The sequence below is a fragment of the Borostomias antarcticus genome (assembly GCF_949987555.1).
Source record: "Borostomias antarcticus genome assembly, chromosome: 14".
In the NCBI taxonomy this organism is placed as follows: Eukaryota; Metazoa; Chordata; class Actinopteri; order Stomiiformes; family Stomiidae; genus Borostomias; species Borostomias antarcticus.
Window position 1 is genome coordinate 11,210,893 of NC_140247.1, and position 26,555 is coordinate 11,237,447.

Sequence of the window (26,555 nt, forward strand, 5' to 3'; positions counted from 1 at the left end):
CAGCTCCTATAGCAGCCCACCCATCCTGCCTGGACCTGAAACACATCACAGCTCCTATAGCGGCCCACCCATCCTGCCTGACGCGCCACATGCCTCAGCCTACATATCTACTGACACTTCACTGTATACTTAATAGACTGAGACTCAGATGGATATGTGAGATGCTGTTAGTCCTCTCAGCCAATCTGAACGTTGAGTTTTACAGTGTATTTGACACAGGTCATCATAGACAATGTGAAAGGGAACATAGAAGCCCATGGGAAGTGTTTAGACTTGTTTCTATTGCAGTTTCTTGGTGACATTATTAGATTACATAGACGCGTTGACTAAAGGGCACTGCCATACCCGTCTAAGCTGCGGTCTCTGAGGCGCCGCGTTACCTTTGAAGCGGTGGCTGAGGATGTGTTCCAAAATGGCGGCGAAGTTGACAAACTCCTCGGATGAGTCGTCGATGGGCTCGGCCGTGTACTTTTCCAGGAGGGTCTTCACTGAGAATCTGATAGAGAGAGAGAGAGAGAGAGAGAGAGAGAGAGAGAGAGAGAGAGAGAGAGAGAGAGAGAGAGAGAGAGTGAGAAAGAGAGAGAGAGAGAGAGAGGCAGAGGAATGTTGAGAAACATCAAGACATGAAGATGTGATGTGTATGTTTTGGATAATGTTGTCATTGTATTTAATAGTGTAAAATATATGAATGATTGTGTGATTTTATATTGTTAGATTGTTTTTATATTGTTTTACATTGTTTATGATGTATTCTGTGTGACCAGGACACCACTGTAAATGAAACCTTTTCAGTGGGCTTCACCGAATAGAGGTAAAATAAATTGTAAGAAAATTTAAAAACTAAATGTGTGTATAGCAGTACAGTACATTAATACAGTAATGTCCAGTATGGCTTGACAGTACTTAGTAGTAGTAGAGATAGTACAAGTGTATTGTAAAAAAAGATAAAATAAATAAACATAACAGTGCAACCACACACAGTAAAGACAAATGTACTACTGTATTTGAAGCTCGCAACAATAGCTGGGCGGAGCTTTTCTGTGAGGGAACGCCGTCAAAGCCCACTGAGGTCACCCCCCGATTGTCTTGTGTGTGCTGCACAATACCCTCCTTCACCTCGTGGGGAGGGGAGGAGGGGGGCGTTGCCATGACAACGACCCCCTTTGTCTCGCGGCCAATGGCAGATGACACGGCCGTTGGCGTCGCAGCCTTTGTCCACTTTGAGCTTCCAGGTCACATCGGGTCCCCTCTGTCCCTTGATCTAAGGGACCAGCTTTAATCAAAGAATGACAAAATCCTCCCCACTCCCACCCCTCTCTTCTCCCTCCTCCTCCATAATAGTGGTCCGATCTATTTAGGGCAGCGAATGCCACTGATTTACTTTGGCTGGTGACCTCGCAATCTCAACCCACGCCATCAGGAGCCGGGGGCTATGCTGCGCGCCTGCTAGGAGTCCAGGCACGGAGCAGGGCTCACAGCCTCCTACACCATGGGTAACACCAGCATCACAGAGGGCAAGACTGCCCTGGCCGTAGGCAGCACCTCCATAGCCAGGGGAAAGACTACCGTCTCCTTGGGAAACTCCTCCATCTTCAGAGGAGTGACTACTACCTCCATGGGAGACTCCACCATCCAGAGGGAGAAGACCACCGTCGCTCTGGGCCGAGCCAGCTTCACCAGAGGAACCACCACCACCTCCTTCCGCAAGGCTTTGATGCCCAAGCGCAAGACCACCTAAATGGACCGCAGCCCAGACGTCAAGGCCAAGTCTCCCAAACCGGCAAAGAAGTCAAACCGAGAGTCCGGCAGCGAGTGGAAAACCGCCTTCCTGTCAAGCAAGACCACCTTCACCAAAGGCAGAACCTCGGTCCTGAGGACGAAGTACGCCCTCTCCTGGGGAACATCATCGATCTCCTGGACCAGAACCACCGTCACCTTGGGGAAGACCACCGTAGCGACGGGCAAAACCTCCGTCACGCGCGGCGAGACCACCAGCTCCCTGAGCACACTGACCCTCAGCCACGGGGCCAGGTCTGTGTATGTGGTCAAAACTACCTTGACCAGGGGCAACCAGACCCAGAGGAACATCTACTGGAACTGGAATTTGTGAACGCTCTACACAGTACTCACACAAACTGTGGGAAATTTATCTGGTCAGTTGTAGCAGGTCAGTAGCTTAAAATGTTTGCGATCAATGAGCAGCATTCAGCTAATGTGTCAATGAAGCATTATGTTCCCCTCCTACACGAATATGTTTGTTATGATACTATTATTTTCCTAAAATGTACATCAAACACTGACACTGCTCCAGATTCCCATGTGGTAAATATTGCTAAATGAGTTGCAGACTTGGAATCAGATGAGTAAGATTTCCTGGGAGCACAGTGAGAACATTGTGCAGACGTGTGACTGGTGACATGTGGTTGGTGGTGTGTTGTCAGGGCGGGGAAGGGTGAAACAGCTGTGTGTGTGTGTGTGTGTGTGTGTGTGTGTGTGTGTGTGTGTGTGTGTGTGTGTGTGTGTGTGTGTGTTATGTATGTGGAGACACAAGAGCATGTCTGTCCCAAGCTACTGGCATACAGTATATTCCACTTGCAGTAATCAAAATATCCACATTTCTGATTTTTTTTTTAAAGAAAGAAAGAAAGAAAGAAGTTTTGTTTGCATGCTGATCACTCTGCATGCTAATGAAAGCGGTTTATATTCCAGGGGTTGCATGCGTTAGAATAACCAAACTATGTTCAGCGAGACAGTTTTAAAAGCTGAGAAAGTCTCTGTCAAGATTGACCGATGTAACATGATACTTATAAAAAAAAAATAACCTTGCCTCAACTCTGCTTGGCTTGATTATTTATTTATTCATTTATTTATTTTTACAAATGTAACTTTTTATACAACAATCTGATGTACACGACAAAGAGGAAGACAACTACTGTATATAGGAACTCTCTTCAAATAAAATGTACAAATGTGATGATCTTGAAATTGAATACAAATTGAATAAAAATGGATCAAATACTGAACATCAATGGAGCCACACCCATTTTGAAAACTGAGGCCCCAACGAAGGGAAGATATCAAAGCCAATACACGGAACTGATCATAGGACACCTTGCTTTTATCATGTCTCACATTCTATGTCTTAATATGAAGTGATTCTATATATATCTACGTATACAGTATCACACTGAAAAATTACAATCAGAGGACATAGGCAACAATGCCTCCGAACACAGTGATGTCACCGCGGATTGTCCCCTGTGCAACAATGTCTCCTTCAGCCATCCTGTGTCGTCGTGGCTACGGGACAATTGGTCCACTGTCCCGGACCCCGGGATAGGCTACTGCCTCCTACGGCTGCCTCTGTCCATTCAGAGGGACGCATGGGTGGTATGCGGCCTTCCAGAGCCCACGTCCACAAGCTCAACAAGGGCATTATGTGCCCCGGGGGTAGTAGCACTATCCACGTTTAACACTCTGGTCTGGTCTGGACTGTAGTAGCCGCTCTTACTGTCACACCCAAGGCTTGGAGAGTGGGGTGCGCTGCATGAGTGTGCGATGCGTGGCGTGGAGTGAACCCCGGAATCCACCACCTCAGCTGGGTCAGGAAGACCACCTTCTCCCCAATGGGCAACACCAGCATTACCGAAGGGAAGACCGCCCTGTCCCTGGGCACCACCACCATCAAGAGGGACAAGACCAAGATCGCCATGGGCAACTCGTCCATCACCCGAGGCAAGAAGACCACCTCGCTGGGCAACACCACCATCACCAGCGGGAAGTCCAAGTACGTCCTAGGCAATGCCTCGTTCAGCAGGGGCACCACCACCACGTCCTTCCGGAAAGCCCTCTTTGCCAAGCGCAAGACCCTCTAGATGAGAGGAGACCTCGACACTGGGTGGGGACACTGGCCGCTATCTCCACAACTCAAAAAGACACTCAACACTCAACTCAACGCCATCACAGGGGACCTATGGACATCACTACAACATTTGCAAAGGGTTTATTAAAATTGACTTCTAAAACTTTGGATTACATTATTTTTTGACTTTTTTTCTTTTTTGGTCATGCAGGATTTATCAAAGAAACAGGTCAGTGGGATCAGATTTAGATCAAACAGTTGTTGAGTGATGTGTTCTGCTATAACTATGATTTTAGGTGAGTCCTTGGTAATGTCTTCAGTGTGAGGTCAATCTATGTACTACATTTAGTTTTTTGACCCGTAATGGGGCCCAGGATGAACTGTAGTTGACTCACAACATTGACATGGGCTTACTCAAGGTAAAGAAACTATCGGTCTAACTTCCTATATGTGTTCCCCACTTATGTAATATGGAATGTCTATACTAGGTCTCCTGATCCGAAGGGGAATAGCTGACATTCCTCAAATGCAAATGGTCGAGTGCCACAGCAACATGCTCTTGGTACGATTTGACACTGAAAAACAACTGCAAAGCCTCATAACAAGCATCTTTTGTGTCCCCTCTCAGTCTCCCTGGACCTCAGCCAGACTCACTCTCAACTCTCTTGAAATGCCCTCTTGTTCTTTTCTCCATGTATTCTTCTACTGTACTTATCCCGTCGGGTTGTATTTGCCGTAGTACTTAGATGTATGATAATAGGTCTTTCATATGCCAGCGATATCTCCTGACCTTGAGGGTTTTCTGCATTCCCTTTCAATCCCTTTCTGATCACTCTCTTTTATCTCTCTCTCTCTCTCTCTCTCTCTCTCTCTCTCTCTCTATCTCTCTCTCCATCTCTCTCTTTCTCTAGCTTTGGCATAGCCAGCAGGATCAGCTGACAGAGGGGGGGGACATCACACTGGCCACAGCATTATGAAACGCCATCTGATGGTGTGTTTTACACCCGGGGGTAGGAGAGACATTCCTTGATCTGCACTCTCCTCCCTCAGCAGTGTGAGACCGGAGCTCTGCAGAGGAGACCCCTTTAACTGTGCCTCTGGACCTCCTGGGAGGACAGTGTTATTGCGTGTATTTGCTCCGATGAAGAGAATATCGAGCATGTTTTTGTCAAACGGAGGGTAGAAACGATAAGTACTGAATGTTGGGTGTGTCCAGGCAAAGTGTTTTCATGGTTTCAATGTATGTGCAACGGAGGGTGCAAGGAGAATAATTAGTGGTGATGAGCAGGGAGAATATACTAGCAGGGTTAGAAGACGCGGGATGTCCGAAGGTCACAGTAAACACAGAGGATTGAAAAGGACAGGAGTGGCGACATTTTTATCTACAAGCTAATGCTGCGATCTCAGGTGTCTCATTCCGCTGGATATGCAGTCAATGACCCGTGATAATGATACAGTAGGTAAGACAGAGGTCCAACACGGTTCACTAGAACAAGATGTCTACGGGAACAAGAGCCTCATCGGCCTGAAGAAAAACACAGGTCTCCTTATCACAAAGTGTTATTCCAAGATGGCGGGTCAAGAGTGTTCTCATACGACGTAAACATGCACGATGAACAATGGAGCAGCCACTTCAGGAAGAAAGAGAGCCATTTTATGTGAGACGTTGAGAAGAGAGAAAGGGGGGAGGATGGGAGGGCAGAAGAGGCAGGAGGAGAGAGGAAGACGGAGAGAGAGCAGTTAGAGAGAGACCATTGTCGTGTTTGCCAGTAGTATAAGGACACACTCAGAATGAAGCACCATCTACAAAGCCTTCATGTCCTGCTCTCAAGTTGTGCTTCCCATTTAGAAATACGGTCGAGATGTTTCTAACAACAATTCACATTTCAACAGACACGGCAATGGTGATGGATGATTTTAGAGCCACGACTAGAAACTGGTCTTTAAAAACAAAACATGACTCCCTCCAAAAGTCTTAAACTCTTTTATTTTTGTCTTATCTTATTTAACTTATTTTATGTTTTCTTAGGTTCAACGTGTCAACACCGTCAGTGTTCATCCAGTCATCGACCTCGACATGAGAACTCTTAGAATATTCATCAGCAGAGTAATGGCCATTGTACAGCAGGTCGCCTGTGACAAGAATCCCAGTAAAAGCTGCCACAACTAAATGTATGTTGTGATGAGTAAAATCAAATTGAATTGTCTGTAAAACACTATTTGGTACAGCTTGAAGACACTTCTCTAATTTGAAACAGATGACACACTGCTACTGCCATCTTCAAGATAATAACGTTGCCCATAGCAACAGCTACAGTCACATTGGCGAATTGTAAGTTGATTCACTCAGTATTTGCTCATAAACCAAGACACTCAAGGCAAATGATAAATGCATGGATAAAAGAGACCTTTAAACGCTGTTACTATCCCAGCCGGGTCACATATCCACCTTCTACAGCGAGGATAAACACCGAGGTTCTCCCTAATGCAGACAGGGCAACTAGCAGGATATGAGCAGGTATATTGCTGGGCGTCTCACATCAAAATAAGTTTAGTGACATGGTGAAAGCATAACATGGTGTGGAAGACTGAGACATCAACTGTGTCGTTGGACAACACCTCTAGATGTGAGTTATGGCAACACCCAGTTCTTCTCGATGAGCCCTCAAAGAGCACTGTTATCCCTAAGCCAGCGTCACAAGGTCTTTAACAGTGATGCCACGTTTCTTATGACACTTGATGACAGATGGGGCTGCACAAATAGCAAGGATTACAGCTTTTTAAACCCCCAACCCCAAAAAGTCAAACTATACAACTAGGCCACAATTCTGGGGGATAATTAGAACAAAACAAAGCACAGTTTGCAAAAATGTCCCATAAAATAAAGATTTCACTCCATCTAAGGAAAAGGGAACTGCAAAGTGTTAATCTGTATGTGTAATTGTACTGTATGTTAGATGTGTATGATGTGATAGTGAGGGAAAAGTTGTGTAGCCTATGTTAAATCGAATATATACACTTGTGTTAGGGAACTGTTAACGCTTCAGCGGTTGTGCTAACTGAACACTAATGTGGGCTGAGCTGGGTGGGTGGGCTAATTATGTGATTCTGAAAGTAGCTGTGTCTCTGTCTGTCAGTCAAACTAGCCTACATGGCCGCCCTGCCCTGCTGATGTACAGTACACAGTGCTAAGCACATAGCCAGGCCACACTTATCATCAGCCTGACTTCGTTCTCAACCAGAGGGCCTGAGGCCAGCTTGGATATATTTCCCTCCAGCGGGACTGACGGTCACATCCTTTGACTACTTGAACGTCACCTGGAACCTGAGCGGTCACTGGGAAAATGGCCGACAAGGCCACATTGATTTAGAGCCCGGCTGCCATTTTGGATAAATAACAACGCCATGTTATTGTATTCCCAAGAGCTGAACAAGAGATGGACAGACCTGACAGCTACACAGATGTTTTCAAATAGTATAAAACCCTGGGAACATTACCCTCAAACTGAAATTAATCTCTATGTCTAGTCTGTTACTTGAAAAGTGAAATGGTTTAATTAGCATTACTGATGAAAAACTCTTTTGAACATTTTTATTATTTTTTAGAGTTTGGTCTTCTTTGTCCTCTGTACATGTCTTTAATGTGTCTTAGATTTAATGTTCTCTGCTCAGTCACTGAAAAGAGGCTGAATTGCAACAAGCGTCTCATTGTCCTCACGCTAATCTTTCTTGGAGTCTGAAGTCTGTGTTTTGAGAGAACTTTCTTTCTTTTGAGGCATGTTCTATGTGATGTTGTGTTTTTTCAGTTACACTCTATGTCACTAAAGGCAGACAGAACCCTTCCCAGAGAGGTACTGTAATAAAATGTGCTTGATTGTGTCCCATTCAGTCTAAGGTATTTTGTTTGTCTCTTCTTTTTTTCTGCTGATGCAGCATTTATCAACTCGGGTCAAGATGAGCATAGAGATAAAAAGTGATGATGTTGATGGTACTTTACCATCAGGGTGGCTGGATGGTGATATCGAATACATTTAAGTGATGTCACTCATGCCTGCTTGCTGCAGAACAATGTCGCCTTCAGGGTTTCATCGGGTCTCCTTGGTAACAGGACAATGAACCTCCTGACATCTCAGAGTGACAACACACACTGGACACATACATGCCTCCAGGGATACATCTCAGCATGGGGGTGCCCGAGATAAAATATTCACATCGCTTACATACAATCTGCCAACCACAGACCCACACGTTTCAGAGTCAACAATTCTGCTACTGTTCCTTCATGCTTATTAGCTCCATCTAAGATAGCAAAACAACATTTGCACGATAACTCAGAACAGGTCACCCAGGACAATGACTGTTGCACAGAGCAGAGAAGTATATGAGCACTTTATTCGGGGTGGTTGCCTTAAAACATACTTAAACTGCCAACTGATGATGAACCAAACATGATGACATGATTCAAGCAAGGACAACTCTTGAATCAGAAACTGAAACAATTCAGAAATCAGGATAAATACCATGAGTAGCCTATTAATATAACCAAATAAAATCATGTCTCTTGCAAAACAAAGCATATGTTTGGAATGATTGTATTGTTGTAATGCAGTTATATCAGGGTGTATCAGAATAGCGGATGTATATTGCTCTAGACTGGTGTAATGAAGTCATCCAGACCCCCCTCTAAGAGTGAATGCCGTCAGGCCACCACAAGGTGAAATTGCAGAGTGAAGAAAATTGCCATACATTAAAAAATAAGCCTATCATCAGCTACAACTGAGCATCCTGGCTTCTACCAGAGGCAGTGCTATAAAATGTCCTTTTCCTAAACAGGCTCTAGTCGTGATATCACCCTCTGAGGGAACGATTGCCTCACACCGCATCGGCCTAAGCTCACAACTTTCAGATGTCCTTCTGAATAGGCCGTCATAACGGGGGTTGAGACTGGGGGTATCTGAAGGTGACAATTCGTATTTGCATGCCAAACGACGAGCTTACTGCTTGAGCGTTATATCAAATATAAAGTAGCTGGTCCACAGAGCTTTTGATAAGCTTGGCTATAATAAATGTTTTATTTGTTCAGATGGTTGTAACAACATATCATGGATTCTGGACACTGGACACAGTACATGGACTATAGTCAAAACATTTAAATGTGGTAAATGCAGCCTAAACATTGGAAATTGTAGGCTTTATCGATGTATCCAGCATGAATGGGTGGCATATACATATCAATAACGACGTGCCAATATAGCCACACCAAGTACACCGTACAGTATCGCAGCAACTGTATACCTGCAAACGGTGATGAGATTTTTCCGCTCCACGCCGACGCTCCGAGAAGATGCCTTTTTCGATGTCAAGCCCATAGCCATTGCTGTCTGAAAGCAGCCCGACTCCATTTAGCGGCACGGAGCCTTTCGGTTATCCTGCAGCAGGACCCCTCCCTCCGCGGGCCTAACATACAGATAATCCGCTGTACTCCTCGACGGGCAGGGATGCCGGAGAAGGTGAAAGTGGGGGAGCGCTCAGCTACGTCTGCACGCTCAATATTCGATTTACGGTTGACTCGTGCACAGAACCCTTCACTGAATATACAGTTCGATCTGGATATTCTGCATGGACATTCATTGATTTAATTCTAATGCTTATTAGTGTGATGTATAATGGATTAGTATGATTGATTTGACAGAGAAATCAAATGTACATTATGCCTAGAATAAGTTTATTATAGGCGAATATCGGAAGCGTGCAATTGTTTTCATTGGCCACAAGGTGGCAGAATGTGTATCTCAATCCCATGAGACTGCTGTGAAACTTTAGCTCCTCGACGCTTGGGGTCGCTGTTTAAATTTTGGTCAGTGTTGTCGATATTTTTTGTTTGCAGGAAGAAAACAATGGCGGAGTCAGAAGAGCCCAAAGCCACCTGCACTTTCCTCTTTAAAAAATCCACTAAAAAATTCTCTGGACGGAAGAGAAAAGCAAGTGATAGCGATAAAGGTGCGTAGACAGTCATTTAAAATCTAATGTTGATTTGGGTTCTTCGGAATAGCAATAACGTAGTTCGTACGTCTGTAGCTTGCTACCCAAGCTAACGCTAACCAGCTATGCATGTTATAAAGGGGAAGCCCATGGTCCTTGTAGCATGCACGCGTTCAAATTATTTTTGACAACCGTAGCTGCTGGCCAGTTCATCATCGTGTACAAACAAACACTGTCTAGCGCCGAGGCCTACATGATCTGCAGCTCATTCATCAGAAGGAGCCGCAGATAGCCTACAGATAGCTAGGTAACGCTAGCGAGCACTAGCTAGCTAGAAAAGTAAACACAAGACGAGGTGAGGTCGCCTAGGATTAGGCTGCATATCTGACTCCTGCAGCTCATAGCAGTGCTTCACTTGCAACGCAGTATTCGCACCCCGTGCCAAAAGGAATGTAGATTGCTTGTATATATAAACTGTGCTTTCAATCTTCCTTGTGTCCTCGCCTCAGATGGCAACAGTGATGAAGACAAGGAAGCAGTGGTCAGGAAAGAAAAGAAGAACACTGTGGTCAACCCCATGATTCAACGGGTAAAGTGTGACTGGACTACTTATTGTTTTGGTTTGGGATTGGGGTGGATATCTTGAGAGATGGCTTATAACACGATTATTTTTGCATTCCAGACCAAGAAGGTAGAGAAGAAGACAGTGTCATCCAGTGAAAGCGATGAGGAAAAAAATGAAAAGAAAATAACAGTGGCCTACAAGTCCACACGGTCAGCAGTGAGTTAAACTGTAAAAGATCTCTAATGCATCACTATAGATTCTCCTCCTCCGCTCTACAGAAATGAAGCTGCTTGTCTCTGTGTGCTACTGAAACCCTGGTGGTGATGATCACCTCCATCCTTCCTCCTCGTCCCTCCTTCCCCTCATCGTCCATCCTGTCTGTCTGTCCAGAAACCCGAGGGGCCGGAGGACATGGGCGCGACCGCAGTGTACGAGTTGGACACAGAGAGGGACAAGGACGCTCAAGCTATCTTCGAACGGAGCCAGAAGATCCAGGAGGTAGAAGCCGATCGAATCGTTGGTCCTCACTGCATTTCTAAGGATTAGTCCAGTGATTCTCCCAGTGTGACTGACTGCATGTTTTTTGTTGTCTATTCCAGTCTTAAAAGCAGGGGCAAATACTTGCATTCCCTTTTTTAAATGATTTTTAATGAAATCTCTTCCCTCTCAAGGAGCTGACAGGTAAAGATGATGATAAGATCTACCGTGGCATGAACAACTACCACAAGTACATCAAGCCCAAAGACTCCACCATGGGCAACGCATCCTCGGGCATGGTCAGGTGTGTGAGTACATGGTCAGGTGTGTGAGTACATGGTCAGGTGTGTGAGTACATGGTCAGGTGTGTGAGTACATGGTCAGGTGTGTGAGTACATGGTCAGGTGTGTGAGTACATGGTCAGGTGTGTGAGTACATGGTCAGGTGTGTGAGTACATGGTCAGGTGTGTGAGTACATGGTCAGGTGTGTGAGTACATGGTCAGGTATGTGAGTACATGGTCAGGTGTGTGAGTACATGGTCAGGTGTGTGAGTACACGGTCAGGTGTGTGAGTACACGGTCAGGTGTGTGAGTACACGGTCAGGTGTGTGAGTACACGGTCAGGTGTGTGAGTACATGGTCAGGTGTGTGAGTACATGGTCAGGTGTGTGAGTACATGGTCAGGTGTGTGAGTACATGGTCAGGTGTGTGAGTACATGGTCAGGTGTGTGAGTACATGGTCAGGTGTGTGAGTACATGGTCAGGTGTGTGAGTACACGGTCAGGTGTGTGAGTACACGGTCAGGTGTGTGAGTACATGGTCAGGTGTGTGAGTACACGGTCAGGTGTGTGAGTACACGGTCAGGTGTGTGAGTACATGGTCAGGTGTGTGAGTACTAGTGTGGGCTGCGTAGCAGAGATGTAGACCATAGACCATCTCCCTACCTTTGTTTCCCGTCTCAAAACACACCTCTTCATACAGGCATACTCTATGATTGTTTGTGTATCTGTTTACTTGTTTTAACCATGTACGGTAACCTTCGGTGTTTTGAAAGGCGCCTTGAAATAAAATGCATTATTATTATTATTATTATTATTATGTGGAATACCCTGCAGGTCAGACGTCTTCTGTGCACCATCTTGACTTGTCCACCATCTTGACTTGTCCACTCTCTGTGCCTCCATGATAGGAAAGGACCAATCAGAGCCCCAGAACACTTGAGGGCCACGGTTAGGTGGGACTACCAGCCAGACATCTGCAAGGACTACAAAGAGACGGGCTTCTGTGGTTTTGGGGGTGAGTGAGGCGTTATTGACGGGTTTTCTTTCCCAACTTGTAGTGCTTATTAAAACCGCACTACATTACAGTCATTTAGCTGACGCTTTTATCCAAAGCGACTAACAATAATTGCATTTAACGTAGGAAACGTCAGGGTACTACCACTCGCTAGAACTCACAAGTGCATCTCCTTTCTAAGACAAGTGACTAAGAGCATAATCTAGTGCTGAAGGCGAAGTGAAGAACAGCAAACAAAAAATAGAATAGGTGGTCGGATCCTGGTAGTACTTCTTGGTGAGGTGAGTTTTGAGCCTGCGGCCAAAGATGGGCGGCGACTGTGACGTCAGTGGGCGGTTCATTCCACCACCGCGGGGGGGGGGGTGCCAGGACAGAAAAGAGCCGCGGCCGCGTCGATCGACCGCAGGGGCCTCGGAGTGACGGGGCAGCCAGTCGCCCTGAAGTAGCAGAGCGTAGTGGTTGGAGAGTGGGGGGGAGCGGTCTACTAGCTATTCAACTGCTAGCACATTCACAACCAAGGCAGCGTTGGTCCAGTCGGGTCACTGTGGCGTTTCTGAAACTAAACCCCGCCTCCTGTTTGTTTTACCCGTTCAATCAGACAGCTGCAAGTTCCTCCACGACCGCTCCGACTACAAACACGGCTGGCAGATAGAGAGGGAGCTGGACGAGGGCCGATACGGCGCCAACGGTGAGTTCGAGACGGGGGGTGGGGGGCGGAGGCGGTGACCCAGGAGGCTGTGGAGGTGGGGGGAGGCTCCGGCACATTCTCTGCCGCGTGGGTCTGATGTAATCAGCGACGCCACCCGCTCAGTAACGTTCCGTTGTGCGCAGACGAGGAGAACTACGAGGTGAGCAGCGACGAGGAGGACCTGCCCTTCAAGTGCTTCATCTGCCGCGAAACCTTCAAGAACCCCATCATCACAAAGTAAGACGCCGCAACCTCGCGGCCGTTTATCGTCGTCGACCTGTGTGGAAGAGAAGGTGGTTCCGGAAGCGATTACTAACCACTTCCGTTCCACCAAGGTGCAGACATTACTTCTGTGAGACGTGCGCCCTCCAGCACTACAGGAAGTCCAAGCGCTGCTACGTGTGTAACGTCCAGACCAACGGCGTCTTCAATCCAGCCAAAGGTGAGAGCGACGGTGCTTCTGAATGAAAAGTCACATCATTTGGAAGGAGTTCGAATAGTCTGGTATTCAGCATTATAAACCGTGTTATATGGTTATTTAAGGTCATATACAACTGTCCATATAAACATTTTGAGACTGTCCTCTGTGCTCATGTCACATATATATGCCCAAAGAGACCCGTTGTGTACTTCGCCGTGACATGAGCAATGAGCAATAATATCTCAAGAGTGCAGTCTTGTCACGTTTTGTATGGACCGTTGTATATGATCGTAATAAATAACCTTAAAACGTCTTCTAATGCTAAATACCAAACTACTCCTTTAACTCACTGCATGGGGATTATAAAAAGTTATGGACTCATTCATACACAAAACTTTGCAGTAGAGGTAACGTGTAGTGTAACAACTCAATATGAATATTCATATTCAGGGTGTAATTAATTACATGTCATCTGCCTATAAAATACTGTATATAACAATTTTTTTTTCCTCTCAGAGCTGATGGCAAAGATCCAGAAACACCAGGCCATGATAGACCAGCCCCCATCCGACGAGGACGACTAGCAGTCTGGCTGCCGTTCCCCCCCCCCCCCCCCCCCCAAATCCTTCCATCCTCCCTCCCTGACACCTTCCCAACATGAGAGAGAGGTCCAAGTGACTCAACCCTCAGATCCTCTGCAGTGTTTTGAGAAGGCGAGAGGACAAGAGGATGCAAGGAATCGTGCCGTCAGCTTGTCGTCGTTAAGCCCTGCGTCGTGTCATGTTATGAATATCAAACATTTTGCAATAAAATCATTTCTATTAACATTGTCTGATCCTTACACGTTGAGGTGAAAAGTGTTTATTATCAAGTGAAATGGTCAGTAATGACACACCCAACCATCTCTCGTTCTGCCCTTCATGTCCAACCCACACGCCAGAAACAAGCACCGTGGTAACATTCACTTTAAGACATGTAACAGTGGCCAGAAAAGGAGAATGAAACATTAGTGTACACCTTATGCAGGAACTACATTTAGAAGGTAATTGAAGGAGTAGAAACGAACGTCCATTTTCCCTTCTAAGACTTTATGGCTAGGCATGATATATTACAGTATCTTGGGAGAGCCTCTGGTTATGGAGACTTTAACACTGTACATTAACACTCGGGATCAACTTCAGGACTTGAGAGGGCAAGACTACCCTTGAACACCCTTGTTTATTGGTGCAGGGGTCTTCTGAGATTCACTGAGAGGTAGAGTGCCTCCAAGTGTATAGAGGCTATTTCCGGGCATCATTCAAGTCTGAAAGATTCTCCATTCAAGATGCTTGTTAGTCTGATAGATGATTTTTTTCCCCCATATTAGAGAAACTGTCCCTTTGTGTGACACCTCTATTGTTAGAGACATGGGCATTTTCCAACTTTCTATGGTGGGTCCAGAGGGCTTGTAGTAGATTCTTGAGGGGTGTGTGTGAGGGGTGTGTGTGCAATGTATGTGTTAGAGAGAGGTGGAGTTGTGACATGTTGAATGTTGATCGTATTACATATTAAGAGTCAGTGCAAGGGTCTGTTTGCTCATGCATCTTTTGGATAAGAGCGAAAGCTTGCGCGATGGTGAGGGGAGGCAAGATGGCTGCCGGCTTTGACACTCAAGTCTGAGAGCGAGCAACTCCATAGTTCGAAGTTTGAATTATTTACAAGGGCTATATAAAAAAAAAAAGAAACACAAATCTAGTCCATTCAACTCGGAGCATTTCCTCTTAAACCTTCCTCGTCTCCACGTCTGCTTCCTGTTCCTCCGTTGTCAGAAGTCCCAGTCGTCCACGTCGAGGTGACTGAGGCCAGACTCCAGGCTGGCCAGCCCAGTGGGGTAATCCTGAGGCTGGCTACTCTCGAAGCTGGTGATGGGCGACACGGGCCGGAACAGCTCGGGCAGAGCCTCTGATGGGCGCCGCTTGATCTGGGGAACCACAGGAACCTCTGTGATATTTCTGTTTAGGTGAATCGACTGACCGATAGCCTTTTGTTCAGATTCTGGTTAACTTGTCGGAGTTAGGCATGGGAGGGCGGAGTTAGGGATGGGAGGGGGGAGTTAGAGATGGGAGGGCGGAGTTAGGGATCGGAGGGCGGAGTTAGGGATGGGAGGGCGGAGTTAGGGATGGGAGGGCGGGGTTAGGGATGGGAGGGCGGGGTTAGGGATGGGAGGGCGGAGTTAGGGATGGGAGGGCGGAGTTAGAGATGGGAGGGCGGAGTTAGGGATGGGAGGGGGGAGTTAGGCCCAGTCCCAATGTCCACCCTTGCAGACTCGCAGACTTAAGGGCGCGCTCCCGCGAAGTCCGCGAGGGCTTAGGGGTGTCCCAATGTCAACTCGGCAAGTGCGCGAGGGCTCTCCGGCTGCCATTTTGAGCCCTTTATGGCCCCTTCCCGTAAGTCTGCATTTCTGCAGACTTAGCCCAAGGGAATTACCCACAGTTCATAGCGTCGTGACGTGAAACACGGGGTTACCTGATGAACAGCCAATAAACAAGCACGAACAGATCAACCAACCCTAACGTTCACGTTACAGAACAAAATATGTTTTCATGTTTTCATGTTTTCAGCTGGACTTGCTTATCTGCACAAGTAGCCTTATAATTATTTAGGTTTCATTATTTTTAAGTAGGCCTATGGGTTATTAACCCCATGGGTTTGTATAATGTGATTTGATTAAAAATATGTAGGCTATGGTTATAATTTACATCGATTTCTGTTGCTCTAAATCATATGATTGCCCAGTTAAAAGCAGTATGACATTAATTACCCATTTCGGTGCAGTGTTCTTTGAATTGAGATTTCCAACATGAATATGGAAAGAGTTGTGAGGTGCAGGAATGTGTATACATAATATATTATCATTCTTAAGTTAATACTTTTGGATTCATCACAAACAAGAATCACAGGCAGTAATGTAGGATCGATGCGATCCTACTAACAAATACTGGGTTGGGTTGATATTTGATCGCAGATGCGATCGCATATGACCACAAAATGAAATGATTTCAAGTTGAACAAATGTTTTGAGGGTAACACAGAGAGTTCTGATAATGTAAAGGGGATTTGACTCAGCCAAAATTAATTTACACGAAGGCCTACAAGAAAAACATGTACAATTTACAAATTGATTTAAAAAAAGCCCCACGCCCACAATAGTAAGAAATATGTTTTCACGTCAACGTAATGTGATGTCACAAGTGCTGTCCCATTCCTTGTTATACCAATTCGAGCCCTTGCAGCCTCTCACACTCGATCACTTCACCAGGTGACGTCAATAAGTCTGTGAGGGCTCAGGGCTTGAGGGTTTAGGGGGGACATTGGGATTGGGCCTTAGAGATGGGAGGGCGGAGTTAGGGATGGGAGGGCGGAGTTAGGGATGGGAGGGCGGGGTTAGGGATGGGAGGGCGGAGTTAGGGATGGGAGGGCGGAGGAAGATCCTACTCACCTGTTTGAAGAAGGAATGACCTATGAGAGCGGTAGCAGACGGTCTGTCGGGAGAGAAGACGAACGCAGAACTGAAGCGCCATTACCGAACATTACCGGAACATACACAGAACGTGTTCCTCCCGAACGCACTCGTACACAGAACACACCTGTAAAAACGTCACTCACCTCTTCTCGGGGTCCCTCTGCAGACACAGCTCGACGAAGGCGTGGAAGTGCGCGGAGAAGGTGCGGCTGTAGGGGTGGCCCGCCGAGGAGGACGACAAGGGCTCCCCGCCGTTGGAGTGGCGCGCCGCCGGGCCCCCGGCCCCGGGGCCCTCACAGATGCCGGAGTCGGCGCCGGAGCGTGGGGGCTTCATGGCCAGCTCCTCCGGGGGGATGGTGGTGGTGTCCAGGAGACACGGGACGGTCCCGTTCAACTTCTCCAGCAACATCTGGGAGAGAGACAGAGGGAGAGAGGAGAGAGAGGGGAGAGGGGAGAGGAGAGAGAGAGGGGAGAGGAGAGAGAGAGAGGAGAGAGAGAGAGAGGAGAGAGAGAGAGGGGAGAGAGAGGGAGAGAGAGAGAGGGGAGAGAGAGGGAGAGAGAGAGGAGAGAGAGAGGATAGGAGGGAAGGGAAGGGTAGCCAGTGAGATGAACGGCACGGTCTCCCCCCAAAGCCACACATTCCAGAGCCATGCCAGGCTATTGTCGCAATTCAATTAGCTTGGCACGTTGGATACATTGGATATCTTATAATCAGGTATATTGTCCTGTAAATGCTACTAGCCGAATGCCTTTAATAGTTGATAGGGAGCTACGTGTTAATGCCATTGAAATAGCTGAATGCCTTTAATAGTTTATATGGAGATGTGTTAATGCCATTGAAATAGCTGAATGCCTTTAATAGTTTATATGGAGCATTAATACCTTTAATCATTTATAGGGATGCGTTAATCCAGCCCTTCCAACGTTGAGTTCATATCAAATGAACGTTGGATATAGTCCTTATTCCTTCAGCCTGTACCAGTACCAAAATGCTAAACATTTAGAATAAGAATAGCAATTCAAATCCTCTCCAAATGTGTTTGATAGCTTGTTTCAAGTGCAGCCCATCCCTCTTTCTTGCATTATCCATGGTTTGGACCACTAGTAATTGAGATAATTAAAAGACAGGTTATCAGTATCTTATCCATTTTGTGTCATGTCAGGAGATTTCCCGCGATTGTGAAAAGTGAGCTCAGTCAGAACAACAGCGAAGAATATAGAAACAAATTGTGTACGCATCACCCCTCAAAGACCCATTCTGAGCCAGGAAAAACCCTGTAATGCTGCTAATTTTATTTGTGGTTTTCAATATAAAAGTTGGTGAAATGATTTCAGTGTGTGTATCAGTAGTTTTTGAACATTTTCAGCACATTTGAACAATACCACAATAATACTGATAACTGTGATCATTTTGGTCACTATAATCGTGATGTGAAATTTTCATGCCGTTACATCTCTACCCTAAACCGAATGGCCCAACGGACTGGACTGAACCGAACAGCGATGGAGGAGAGACAGAGAGAGGGAAGGAGGGTCAGGCCCCCACCTGGACGCACCTGTGTGGCGGGCATATCTTTGAAGGGGACGTGTCCATTGGCCAGCTCACAGGCTGTGATGCCCAGGCTGTAGATGTCGGACCGGAAGTCGTACCCCTGCAGATTCTGAGACGGAGACAATGGGTGAGATAAGACAAGGAGGACAGAGAGAGTGAGAGAGAGAGAGAGTGAGTGAGAGAGTGAGTGAGGGAAAGAGAGAGAGAGAGAGAGAGGACAGAGAGAGTGAGTGAGTGAGAAAGAGAGAGAGAGAGGACAGAGAGAGAAAGAGAGAAAGAAAGAGTGAGTGAGTGAGAGACAGAGAGAGTGAGTGAGTGAGTGAGTGAGTGAGTGAGAGAGAGGACAGTCTAAAATACGGTCAATTTAAGAAGTATTTTTTTCGTTTTATCCGAATGTGACAGCATGTTATGCCACTGTGTTGAGGCGTGTGGGCGAGCGCGTTACCTGCTGCAGCACCTCTGGGCTGAGCCAGGGCAGAACCTTAACACTGTACTGGGGGAAGTCGTGCACCACCCGGGCTCGCTGGCCGTGCCGGATCAGGCTGAAGATGCTCCGCAGCCCCGACATGCACACCTGACCGTCCGCTGAGATCAACACGTGGCTGGCCTTCACACTCCTACACACACACACACACACACACACACAATAAGACCATTTCCCCTTCAGATCACTGAACGTTGAGTGGACCTGTGATCGGTGTGTACCGGTGTACGTAGCCCATATGGTGGATGTACTCCAGGGCTTTGAGCATGCCCAGTAGGATGTAGGCGATGGCCAGCTCGCTCATCCCGTCTGTGAAATGGGTGCTGATCAGGTCTCTGGCGGACCCTACGGAGTCAGAAACAAGAGGATCAGGTCTCCTCTTAACACTGTTCACAACAACGAAGGGGGCGGCTGTGGCTCAGTGGTAGAGCGGGTCGTCCAATGATCGTAGGGTTGGCGGTTCGAATCTCGCCTCCTCCTGTCCATATGTCGAAATGTCCTTGGGCATGACACTGAACCCCAAACTGCTCCCTCAGCTGCCGCCATTGGTGTGTAAACATGTGTGTGAATGGGTGAATGAGAGGCCATTGTAAAGCTTGCATGGATGTACGGTACGATGTAGGACGAGGCACATCCAGCACATCCTGCTATATAAGTGCAGTCCACACCCGACAGGGACCGACCGTGTGTGAGGGGGGGGGTTCGTTCGGCGGGGGGGAACGTGGCGGTGAGCATCTGTTCCTCACCGTAGGCCATGAAGGGCGTGATGACCCACAGCTCGTTCTCGGCTATGAAAATGCTTCTGTAGGGCAGGATGCTGGGATGGTGGAACAGCTTGGACACGTGGAGCTCGCCCTGGGACCAGCAGGAGAGAGATTCATCTAGAGTTAGGTTTAATAGACGGAGATTAAGTCAAGAAACATTTATTATCTCCTAGGGGCAGATTGTATCAAAGCCAGGTTTAATAGACGGAGATTAAGTCAAGAAATATTTATTATCTCCTAGGGGCAGATTGTATCAAAGCCAGCAGTAACCCCACATAGACCTCAGACAAGTAATAAACAATAAACACAATATGAACAACAACCACATCACATCGAGTTATTTAAAAGGCCGTTTGGCCGCATTATGCTGAGTCAAACAGGAAGAGACATGCTGTCTAATGGAGAGAGAGGGACAGAGAAAGAGGGAGGGAGAGACAAAGAGAGGGATGGAGGGAGAGAGAAATATGGAGTCGGAGAGCGATCACCGCTCACTGTAGAGATAATACAGTAAGACGGGATGGGATTATTACAAGTGCATTGTGTTGCCTCTGGGTATGAAATGCGCTTAACAAATAAAGCTTTGATTGATTGATTGATATGTAACGTGTGATTACAGGAAGAGAGACAGAGAGCTGTCCTATGATGTCACGACTGAGAGGTGGCAGCTGCTGGGTGACAAGACAGACGTGTGTGACGGAGCCAGACCTGTAGGTAAGCCACCATTTCGTTGGTGCAGGACTCCAGGTCAATACGACGGATGGCCACGTGTTCCCCTGTGGGCCTGTATCTGGCCAGGTTCACGGTCATCAAATCCTCCAGTCCCCGACCTGGGATAACACATGCGGGCACACACACGCACGCTAACACCCGTCGACTAAAATGTGTGTAACACACATGCACACAGTTGGCCGTGGGTGCATAAAACATTTCTAGGTAACACACACACACACGCACACACACACGCACGCACGCACGCACGCACGCACACACACCACACACATACACACACACAGTCACTGTGAGCCAGGAAGTGACTAACTGACCTATGACGGTGAGGAGCTCATAGGCGCTGCTGTCTGGGAGGAAGCTACCCATGGTGCCCCGTCTCGGGAGTGAGGTCAGGCTCTCCTGGCTGTCTTCATGGGCCTGGGAGACGAGGACAGAGGTCAGGACAAACACAGTGAACGCTGGAAGCAACACCCGACCCCCGCGGCGTGCCTTGTGAGACTCACCTGCATGGGTTTGGTCATTGCGATACTGCTTGTTTGCTAGACAACATAATTGGCTCTAACACACGCAGATCTTGTGGAGCCTGAGTTACTAGGCCTACTTGGATTTGTAGACAGCACATAACAAATGTATGAAGACACATGCAGAGTGGCTGTGCCCTTTCTGACCGGCAACTCGGCTGTGTAAGTGAGAGACACTGTTGTACTAGTTTCACTTCAAAGACACAACAGAAAACACATGACAGTGTTAAGACATTAAGCCGTCTCTCCAACCAATCATATCATCCCTGTCAAAACAGTAGAGCAGTTAAGAAACACAACAGGGTGTGTATTATAAGAGGTCAACAAAAAGATGTGGCATAGTATTGTAAAAGTTTAACGATTGAATATGTAGGCTACATGCTTCCTTAAATCAAGTTAATCAGTACTTTTAATTAGTTGCTTTCTATCTGTAATCTCAATGCATTCACCTCATTAAGTGGCCTTGACGAATATATACCCATCACTATCTACTTTTGATAACTGCTGCTCAGCTGTCCCGCGTGTTTGTGCTACTGTATTAGGGCTGCACAATTAATCGTGAATTAATCGAAATCGCGATTATGACCTCCACGATTAACTAATCGCAAAAGGCCGCAATTAATGTGATTAATAATTTTGCTTTGAATTGAGTGTGCTAAGACACGGACGAATCACAGGCGCTTATGCTGTCTGACCAATCACATGCATTCCCGCTGAGTGCGCTGTGCACAGCAATTTCACTGAGAAGACAGATACCTGTAGCAGTAGGTCAAGACAAGTGTCACAAGAGTACCTGCAGCCGTGAGTAGTGAAAAAATGAGTGAAAACGAGGTCAGTGAGTTAGTAGCAAGAACGGGATCAACGTCCCTGATTTGGGAGCATTTCGGTTATTATATATTAATGTTATATATAAAATATTAATCGCAATTATTAATCGCAATTAGCATTTTGAAGCAAATAATCGCAATTATTATCTTTTGTAATGATCGTGCAGCCCTATACTGTATAAATATAATCTGAAGGGGAGAAACTCTTCAGAGATTTTTTTGTGTGCATTAGACAGTTTTATACCTGAAGCCACAAAGAGTGAAGACTCAGTTTCCATACAGTATATCAATACACCATAATCCCAGTCACTCAAAACAATGGAGATTCAGTGATGGCAGCAGCGATAACAGCAGAAGCAGCCATTTCTCAGGACGCAAAAACATGTTGCCTTAGAACAGTGTCACATTGGTAGCGTTGGGAGGGTTTCCATGGTGACCGGTGTAGCGAGGCGGATGTCCATGTTAAGACAGACTCAGGGAGGGGCTGTCATGCATTACGAAAAACAAGAGCACATGGGCCTCCATCCCACCAGCGCCGATACCAGACCCCCCTCCCCGTCCCCCATCCACCCCCCCCCTTTCTCTCCAGTAAAGGAGCGCGGCTGGTTACGGAGGCCACAGACGAAGACGGTGTTCACAGATCACTCCATCACATACACAAAACGGGCTCGGTCGCTACTAGGGAGGAGGACCTTCGGTGAGGGACTAAAGACGTCATAGCAGTAACGCGGCTACCGACACGTTAAGACCAGGCAGAGGACTAACGAGGAGCCGTTTGACTGTAGTGACTATACCCTGGGGCTGATGTAAATTATAGTTATGAAATATCAACCCAAGTGGCCGAGGCAAGCCGGTGATCCCGAGATCCGAGAATGTTGATCACCTCAGTGGTGGCATTCCTACACAGGGGTGGGGGCTACATAACAGGAAATGTCATGCTTCGACCTGACCACCCCCTGTATCGAATGATTATAATTGAGCCAAGTCCCCTTAACAAAACCCTATACTTTCTCCTTATAGTCTACTCATCGTTCCCAACTCCCCCGGTAGAAAACGTGCCGGGAGAAGTGGGGTGGGCCTCAAAGCACGAAGCACATCCAGCAACGTCGTGAAATGATCATGCATAAAAGTACCAGCCTCCAGGGGCTTGTGAATTCATTCACAGACACCCTCGCGCTCAAGTGCACAGACACGCTCACACACAAAGGCGTATGGTGGGCAACCCCAAAAAAATATGCAGTGACAGGATAGCTGCACTTACTTTCCTGTGAGAGCTTCCCTGAGCTTGCTCTGGGGTAGAGAAACCACATCAGTGACAAACACACACACACACAAGAGAGGAATCTGTGTTTAAAGAAGCTCTGGATCCATTAACCATTGGACGCACACAGCGTGTGTGAAGTGTTGCATTTAATCTGAGTCTTTGGTGCTCAGACTAATACTGCTGGCTGCCATCCAATGCCAATCTCAAATGGGATTAGCCTAACACAGTAAATTAATCCAGGTTCGGCCCAACGGATGGCAATCCAATTAACATCAGGCTGCACATTTTAAATATAGAAATAAGGGCAGTTTGACTACTCATTTATGACCCTAAATTTTGCATAGGATAACTGAACAATGATTGATTTATCTTAGCAGCAGTGTATTCAATGCCTTACATACTTCAGTACATTCTTTCCGTGCGAGTGTGTAAAGGACTATCCTCTTACTGTAGGCCTCGATAAAACGAGATACCTGCAATGATCGTGCTCATCATCAAACCAGAGACCTTTGTAATTAGGCAGTACAACACATGAGGACACGACGGGGTGCAGCACCCCCCCCCCCCCCCAAAAAAAAAAAAGTATGGACCAACATGCAACAGTTATGCAATGGAAAGCTGATGGAAAGCTGATGGAAAAGGGAATGTGAAGCGTAGCTGGGAAACTAAGTAGAACCACCCCAGATCCCAGGCCTGAGGGGCGGGCTAAATCAAATCAAATCAAACTTTATTTATATAGCGCATTTCATACTACTACACAATACCGACTTATTGTTTATTTAGGCTAGGCTCATGGGCTAATTCTTCTTATCTCCAGTGATTATGATGCAGAATGTGTTTGTCACTATTAAATGTCCTCAGGTCCAGAGGAGGGATTTCTATAGCACGAAGGCCTAGTATAAACCATTGTTGAATCAATAGCCTCACTGTCACCAACACAATTAACACCATATACTGTACCAGAGGTAAGTTTACATTGTCCTTATATAGCCAGCTCCCAGAGAACAACATTAACAGGATTCATCACTGACGGGACGTTTGAACTCATGATCAACGCAACCAGAAAGAAACAAACTCTCCTCTCAAAAAAAAACAAGCAGGACACAATAATACAAGTAAAACCCCAGACAAAATGCTGCTTCTGTTTCTGCCCTCTGACAAACAAATATAGCATGTGCAGACATTGAGACATTGGGGTGGCTATTTGCATATTGACTTTAAGGTTTAAGAAAGGTTTCGATTTCTAGTTAAAGGTACAGTATGCGGTTTGTGATTTCCAATAGGCTTAGGATTTTTTGTGAAAGATTTTGAAAAATGCAACCGACAAAATTCCTGGCCCCTCCCTCCAAAGCAACTCCTCCAAACTGGGGGGAAACAGATGACACTTGCTAGGGAGGTAGGTAGGTTGACAGTAGGGCTGCACAATTAATCGTGAATTAATGAAAATCCCGATTATGACCTCCGCAATTAACTAATCGCAAAAGGCCGCAATTAATGTGATTAATAATTTTGCTTTGAATTGAGTGTGCTAGGACTACACGGACGAATCACAGGCGCTTATGCTGTCTGACCAATCACATGCGTTCCTGCTGAGTGCACTGTGCTTAGCAATTTCACCGAGAAGACAGATAGCAGTAGGTCAAGACAAGTGTCACAAGAGTACCTGCAGCCGTGAGTAGTGAAAAAATGAGCGAAAACGAGGTCAGTGAGTTAGTAGCAAGAAAGGGATCAACGTCCGTGATTTGGGAGCATTTTGGTTATTATATATTAATATGATATATTAAATATTAATCGCAATTATTAATCGCAATTACCATTTTGAAGCAAATAATCGCAATTATTATCTTTTGTCATAATCGTGCAGCCCTAGTTGACAGGCAGGAAGTTGGCAACTCATAATGGTTGGACACACTTTTTACAGTCCTGCGACTTCGACAGATTACAGATTTATTTAATTTTAGTGTCAGAACACTTTATTTATTGATTGCTGTCAGGCTGTAAGAATAATTTGGTAACACTTTACAATAAGGGTACATTAATAAGCATTAGTTAGTGCATTATTAAGCATTAAGTAACAGTTAACTAATGTCTCTATTAACCATTTACTAATGTTATTTATGTTAACTAAGGTTAACTCACCTAACCCTAACCTTAACTAAGGTATTGATAAACATTAGTAACCTAACCTAACCCTAAATAAGCATTAGTTAACAATTAACTAATGTTTTTTGTGACCCTTATTGTAAAGTGTGACCAATATATATTTTTTTTTTTTTTTTTTTTTTAAGTGCTTCTGAGCCAAACCGCAAACTGCACCTTTAAGAGATCTGTGACTGATAGATTGAAGGCATTATTCCAACATTGTTTGTAAGAGGGAGCTCTTTTTAAAAATCAGTACAAACATCTTGTATTGGTAGCAGAAGCTGCAGAGACATGGCTGCCAGGTCCTATCTAGGCTGGAGAACCGTGTAGCTGATGAGTAGCCTGGTGTGTGAGCAGCTGCTTGGAAGAACCCTTTACTTTGAGCATGATATAGAACCTCACCTCCAAACAACTCCAAATCGCGCAGACTCTCCACACTCAATTTCTCTGAAACCCAACGCTGGCATAGAGAGAAAGAATAAAATAGATGAGATATGGGAAAGAGGGAGAAATTGGGGAGAGATACCACAGGTACGTCAACTGCAGAGAAACTGGACCAATTAACTAACCCTGATTATGCTGCCATACCGTCAAACAAATACAGTTACCTGGCTAAACAGGGCAATTTGTTGTAAATTGAATATGTTTGCTGTTGTTAGACGTTAACACTCAAGGTAGGAAAGAAGGAATTCACTCACCAGAAAAGACATGGATCCTGATGATTGAGATGGCTAACATCCATCCAGACACAACACCTGCTATGGGAAATTCTGTGATAATAGATGTGAATTAGCTAGAGCAAGTCAAGTCAAGGTTTATTCGTCACATACCAGCTAGCTAACGTATCAGTGTGCATGATCAAGTGAGCCTGGTAGATCGCTAGATGCTATCTGGACAACAGAAATTGGCTATACGATAAAGAAAGAGCTGCTGTGTTGCCAAAGTTAGGTTTAACTAGCTGATTGTTGGCTTGCTAGAGATAGCAAGTTGGCTAGCTAGGTAGCAAGCCACAATTGCTGATGATGATAATGATGGACAGGTTAGCTGCGCGCTAATAGAACTGGCTAGCTAACGTAACGTTAGCTATGTTGCGCCATTATTCGTCGCTCGATAAATCTGTTCAAATATCTACTGTATGCATATGCATGAAAAATAACTTACACGTACGGTGTTTAAGAGAAGCACAGTGCAGCAGTGTCCACCCCGCCTTTCAAGCTACCTGACGACTCAACGACAGCTACTGGGAGGCAAGTATGAGAGGATGCAGCTATGCAATGGTAGGGTGTCCTCGTAGTGGTTGCCACTGATGGTGGACCGTCACATGGCCAGGGTTCTGTGATATATGACGGACATTTTGGATGCATGCATGCCGCATGCGTGTCAGATTAAATGTCAAAACTCTCCAAAATAGCATCCCCTTTATTGCAGCTCTCTGGCTCAATCCAAATTGGTTTTATGACAGTACAGCCGGTGCACCGG

The 26,555-nt window shown here is 46.1% G+C and overlaps 3 protein-coding genes across 4 annotated transcripts in view; 1 reads left to right on the forward strand and 2 right to left on the reverse strand.

Annotated features, from left to right (window-relative positions):
- The window catches only part of rundc3aa (RUN domain containing 3Aa), a gene marked incomplete at both ends in the record, with an annotated part of 13,652 nt that extends 4,388 nt beyond the window's left edge, over nucleotides 1-9,264 (reverse strand). The window contains 2 exons of the mRNA XM_084448930.1: nucleotides 381-496; nucleotides 9,158-9,264. Coding sequence (XP_084305056.1) covers nucleotides 381-496; nucleotides 9,158-9,264 — 223 coding nt within the window. The remainder of the gene's footprint in view (nucleotides 1-380; nucleotides 497-9,157) is intronic.
- A 490-nt stretch (nucleotides 9,265-9,754) lies between these two features.
- On the forward strand, nucleotides 9,755-14,068 carry rnf113a (ring finger protein 113A). Of its 2 annotated transcripts, none has more exons than XM_084448938.1 (10): nucleotides 9,755-9,862; nucleotides 10,354-10,433; nucleotides 10,527-10,625; nucleotides 10,800-10,907; nucleotides 11,081-11,190; nucleotides 12,076-12,182; nucleotides 12,781-12,870; nucleotides 13,014-13,107; nucleotides 13,206-13,312; nucleotides 13,808-14,068. In XM_084448938.1, the coding sequence occupies exons 1-10, from the start codon at nucleotides 9,760-9,762 to the stop codon at nucleotides 13,873-13,875; spliced, it is 966 nt and encodes a 321-aa protein (XP_084305064.1). In that variant the 5' UTR covers nucleotides 9,755-9,759; the 3' UTR covers nucleotides 13,876-14,068. The 2 variants fall into 2 exon arrangements, with proteins under 2 accessions (XP_084305064.1, XP_084305065.1); XM_084448939.1 differs by having other exon boundaries at nucleotides 13,212-13,312.
- Nucleotides 14,069-15,095: 1,027 nt separating this feature from the next.
- Nucleotides 15,096-26,309, reverse strand: strada (STE20 related adaptor alpha; the record flags this gene model as incomplete). The annotated part of the gene is made up of 13 exons (XM_084448929.1): nucleotides 26,238-26,309; nucleotides 25,775-25,846; nucleotides 25,479-25,536; nucleotides 22,932-22,960; nucleotides 20,637-20,739; nucleotides 20,299-20,420; nucleotides 19,576-19,684; nucleotides 19,051-19,174; nucleotides 18,791-18,962; nucleotides 18,350-18,454; nucleotides 16,937-17,202; nucleotides 16,770-16,812; nucleotides 15,096-15,251 (listed from the first exon to the last, which is right to left on the reverse strand). The coding sequence occupies exons 2-13, from the start codon at nucleotides 25,784-25,786 to the stop codon at nucleotides 15,096-15,098; spliced, it is 1,299 nt and encodes a 432-aa protein (XP_084305055.1). The 5' UTR covers nucleotides 25,787-25,846; nucleotides 26,238-26,309.
- Between the last annotated feature and the right edge of the window lie 246 nt (nucleotides 26,310-26,555).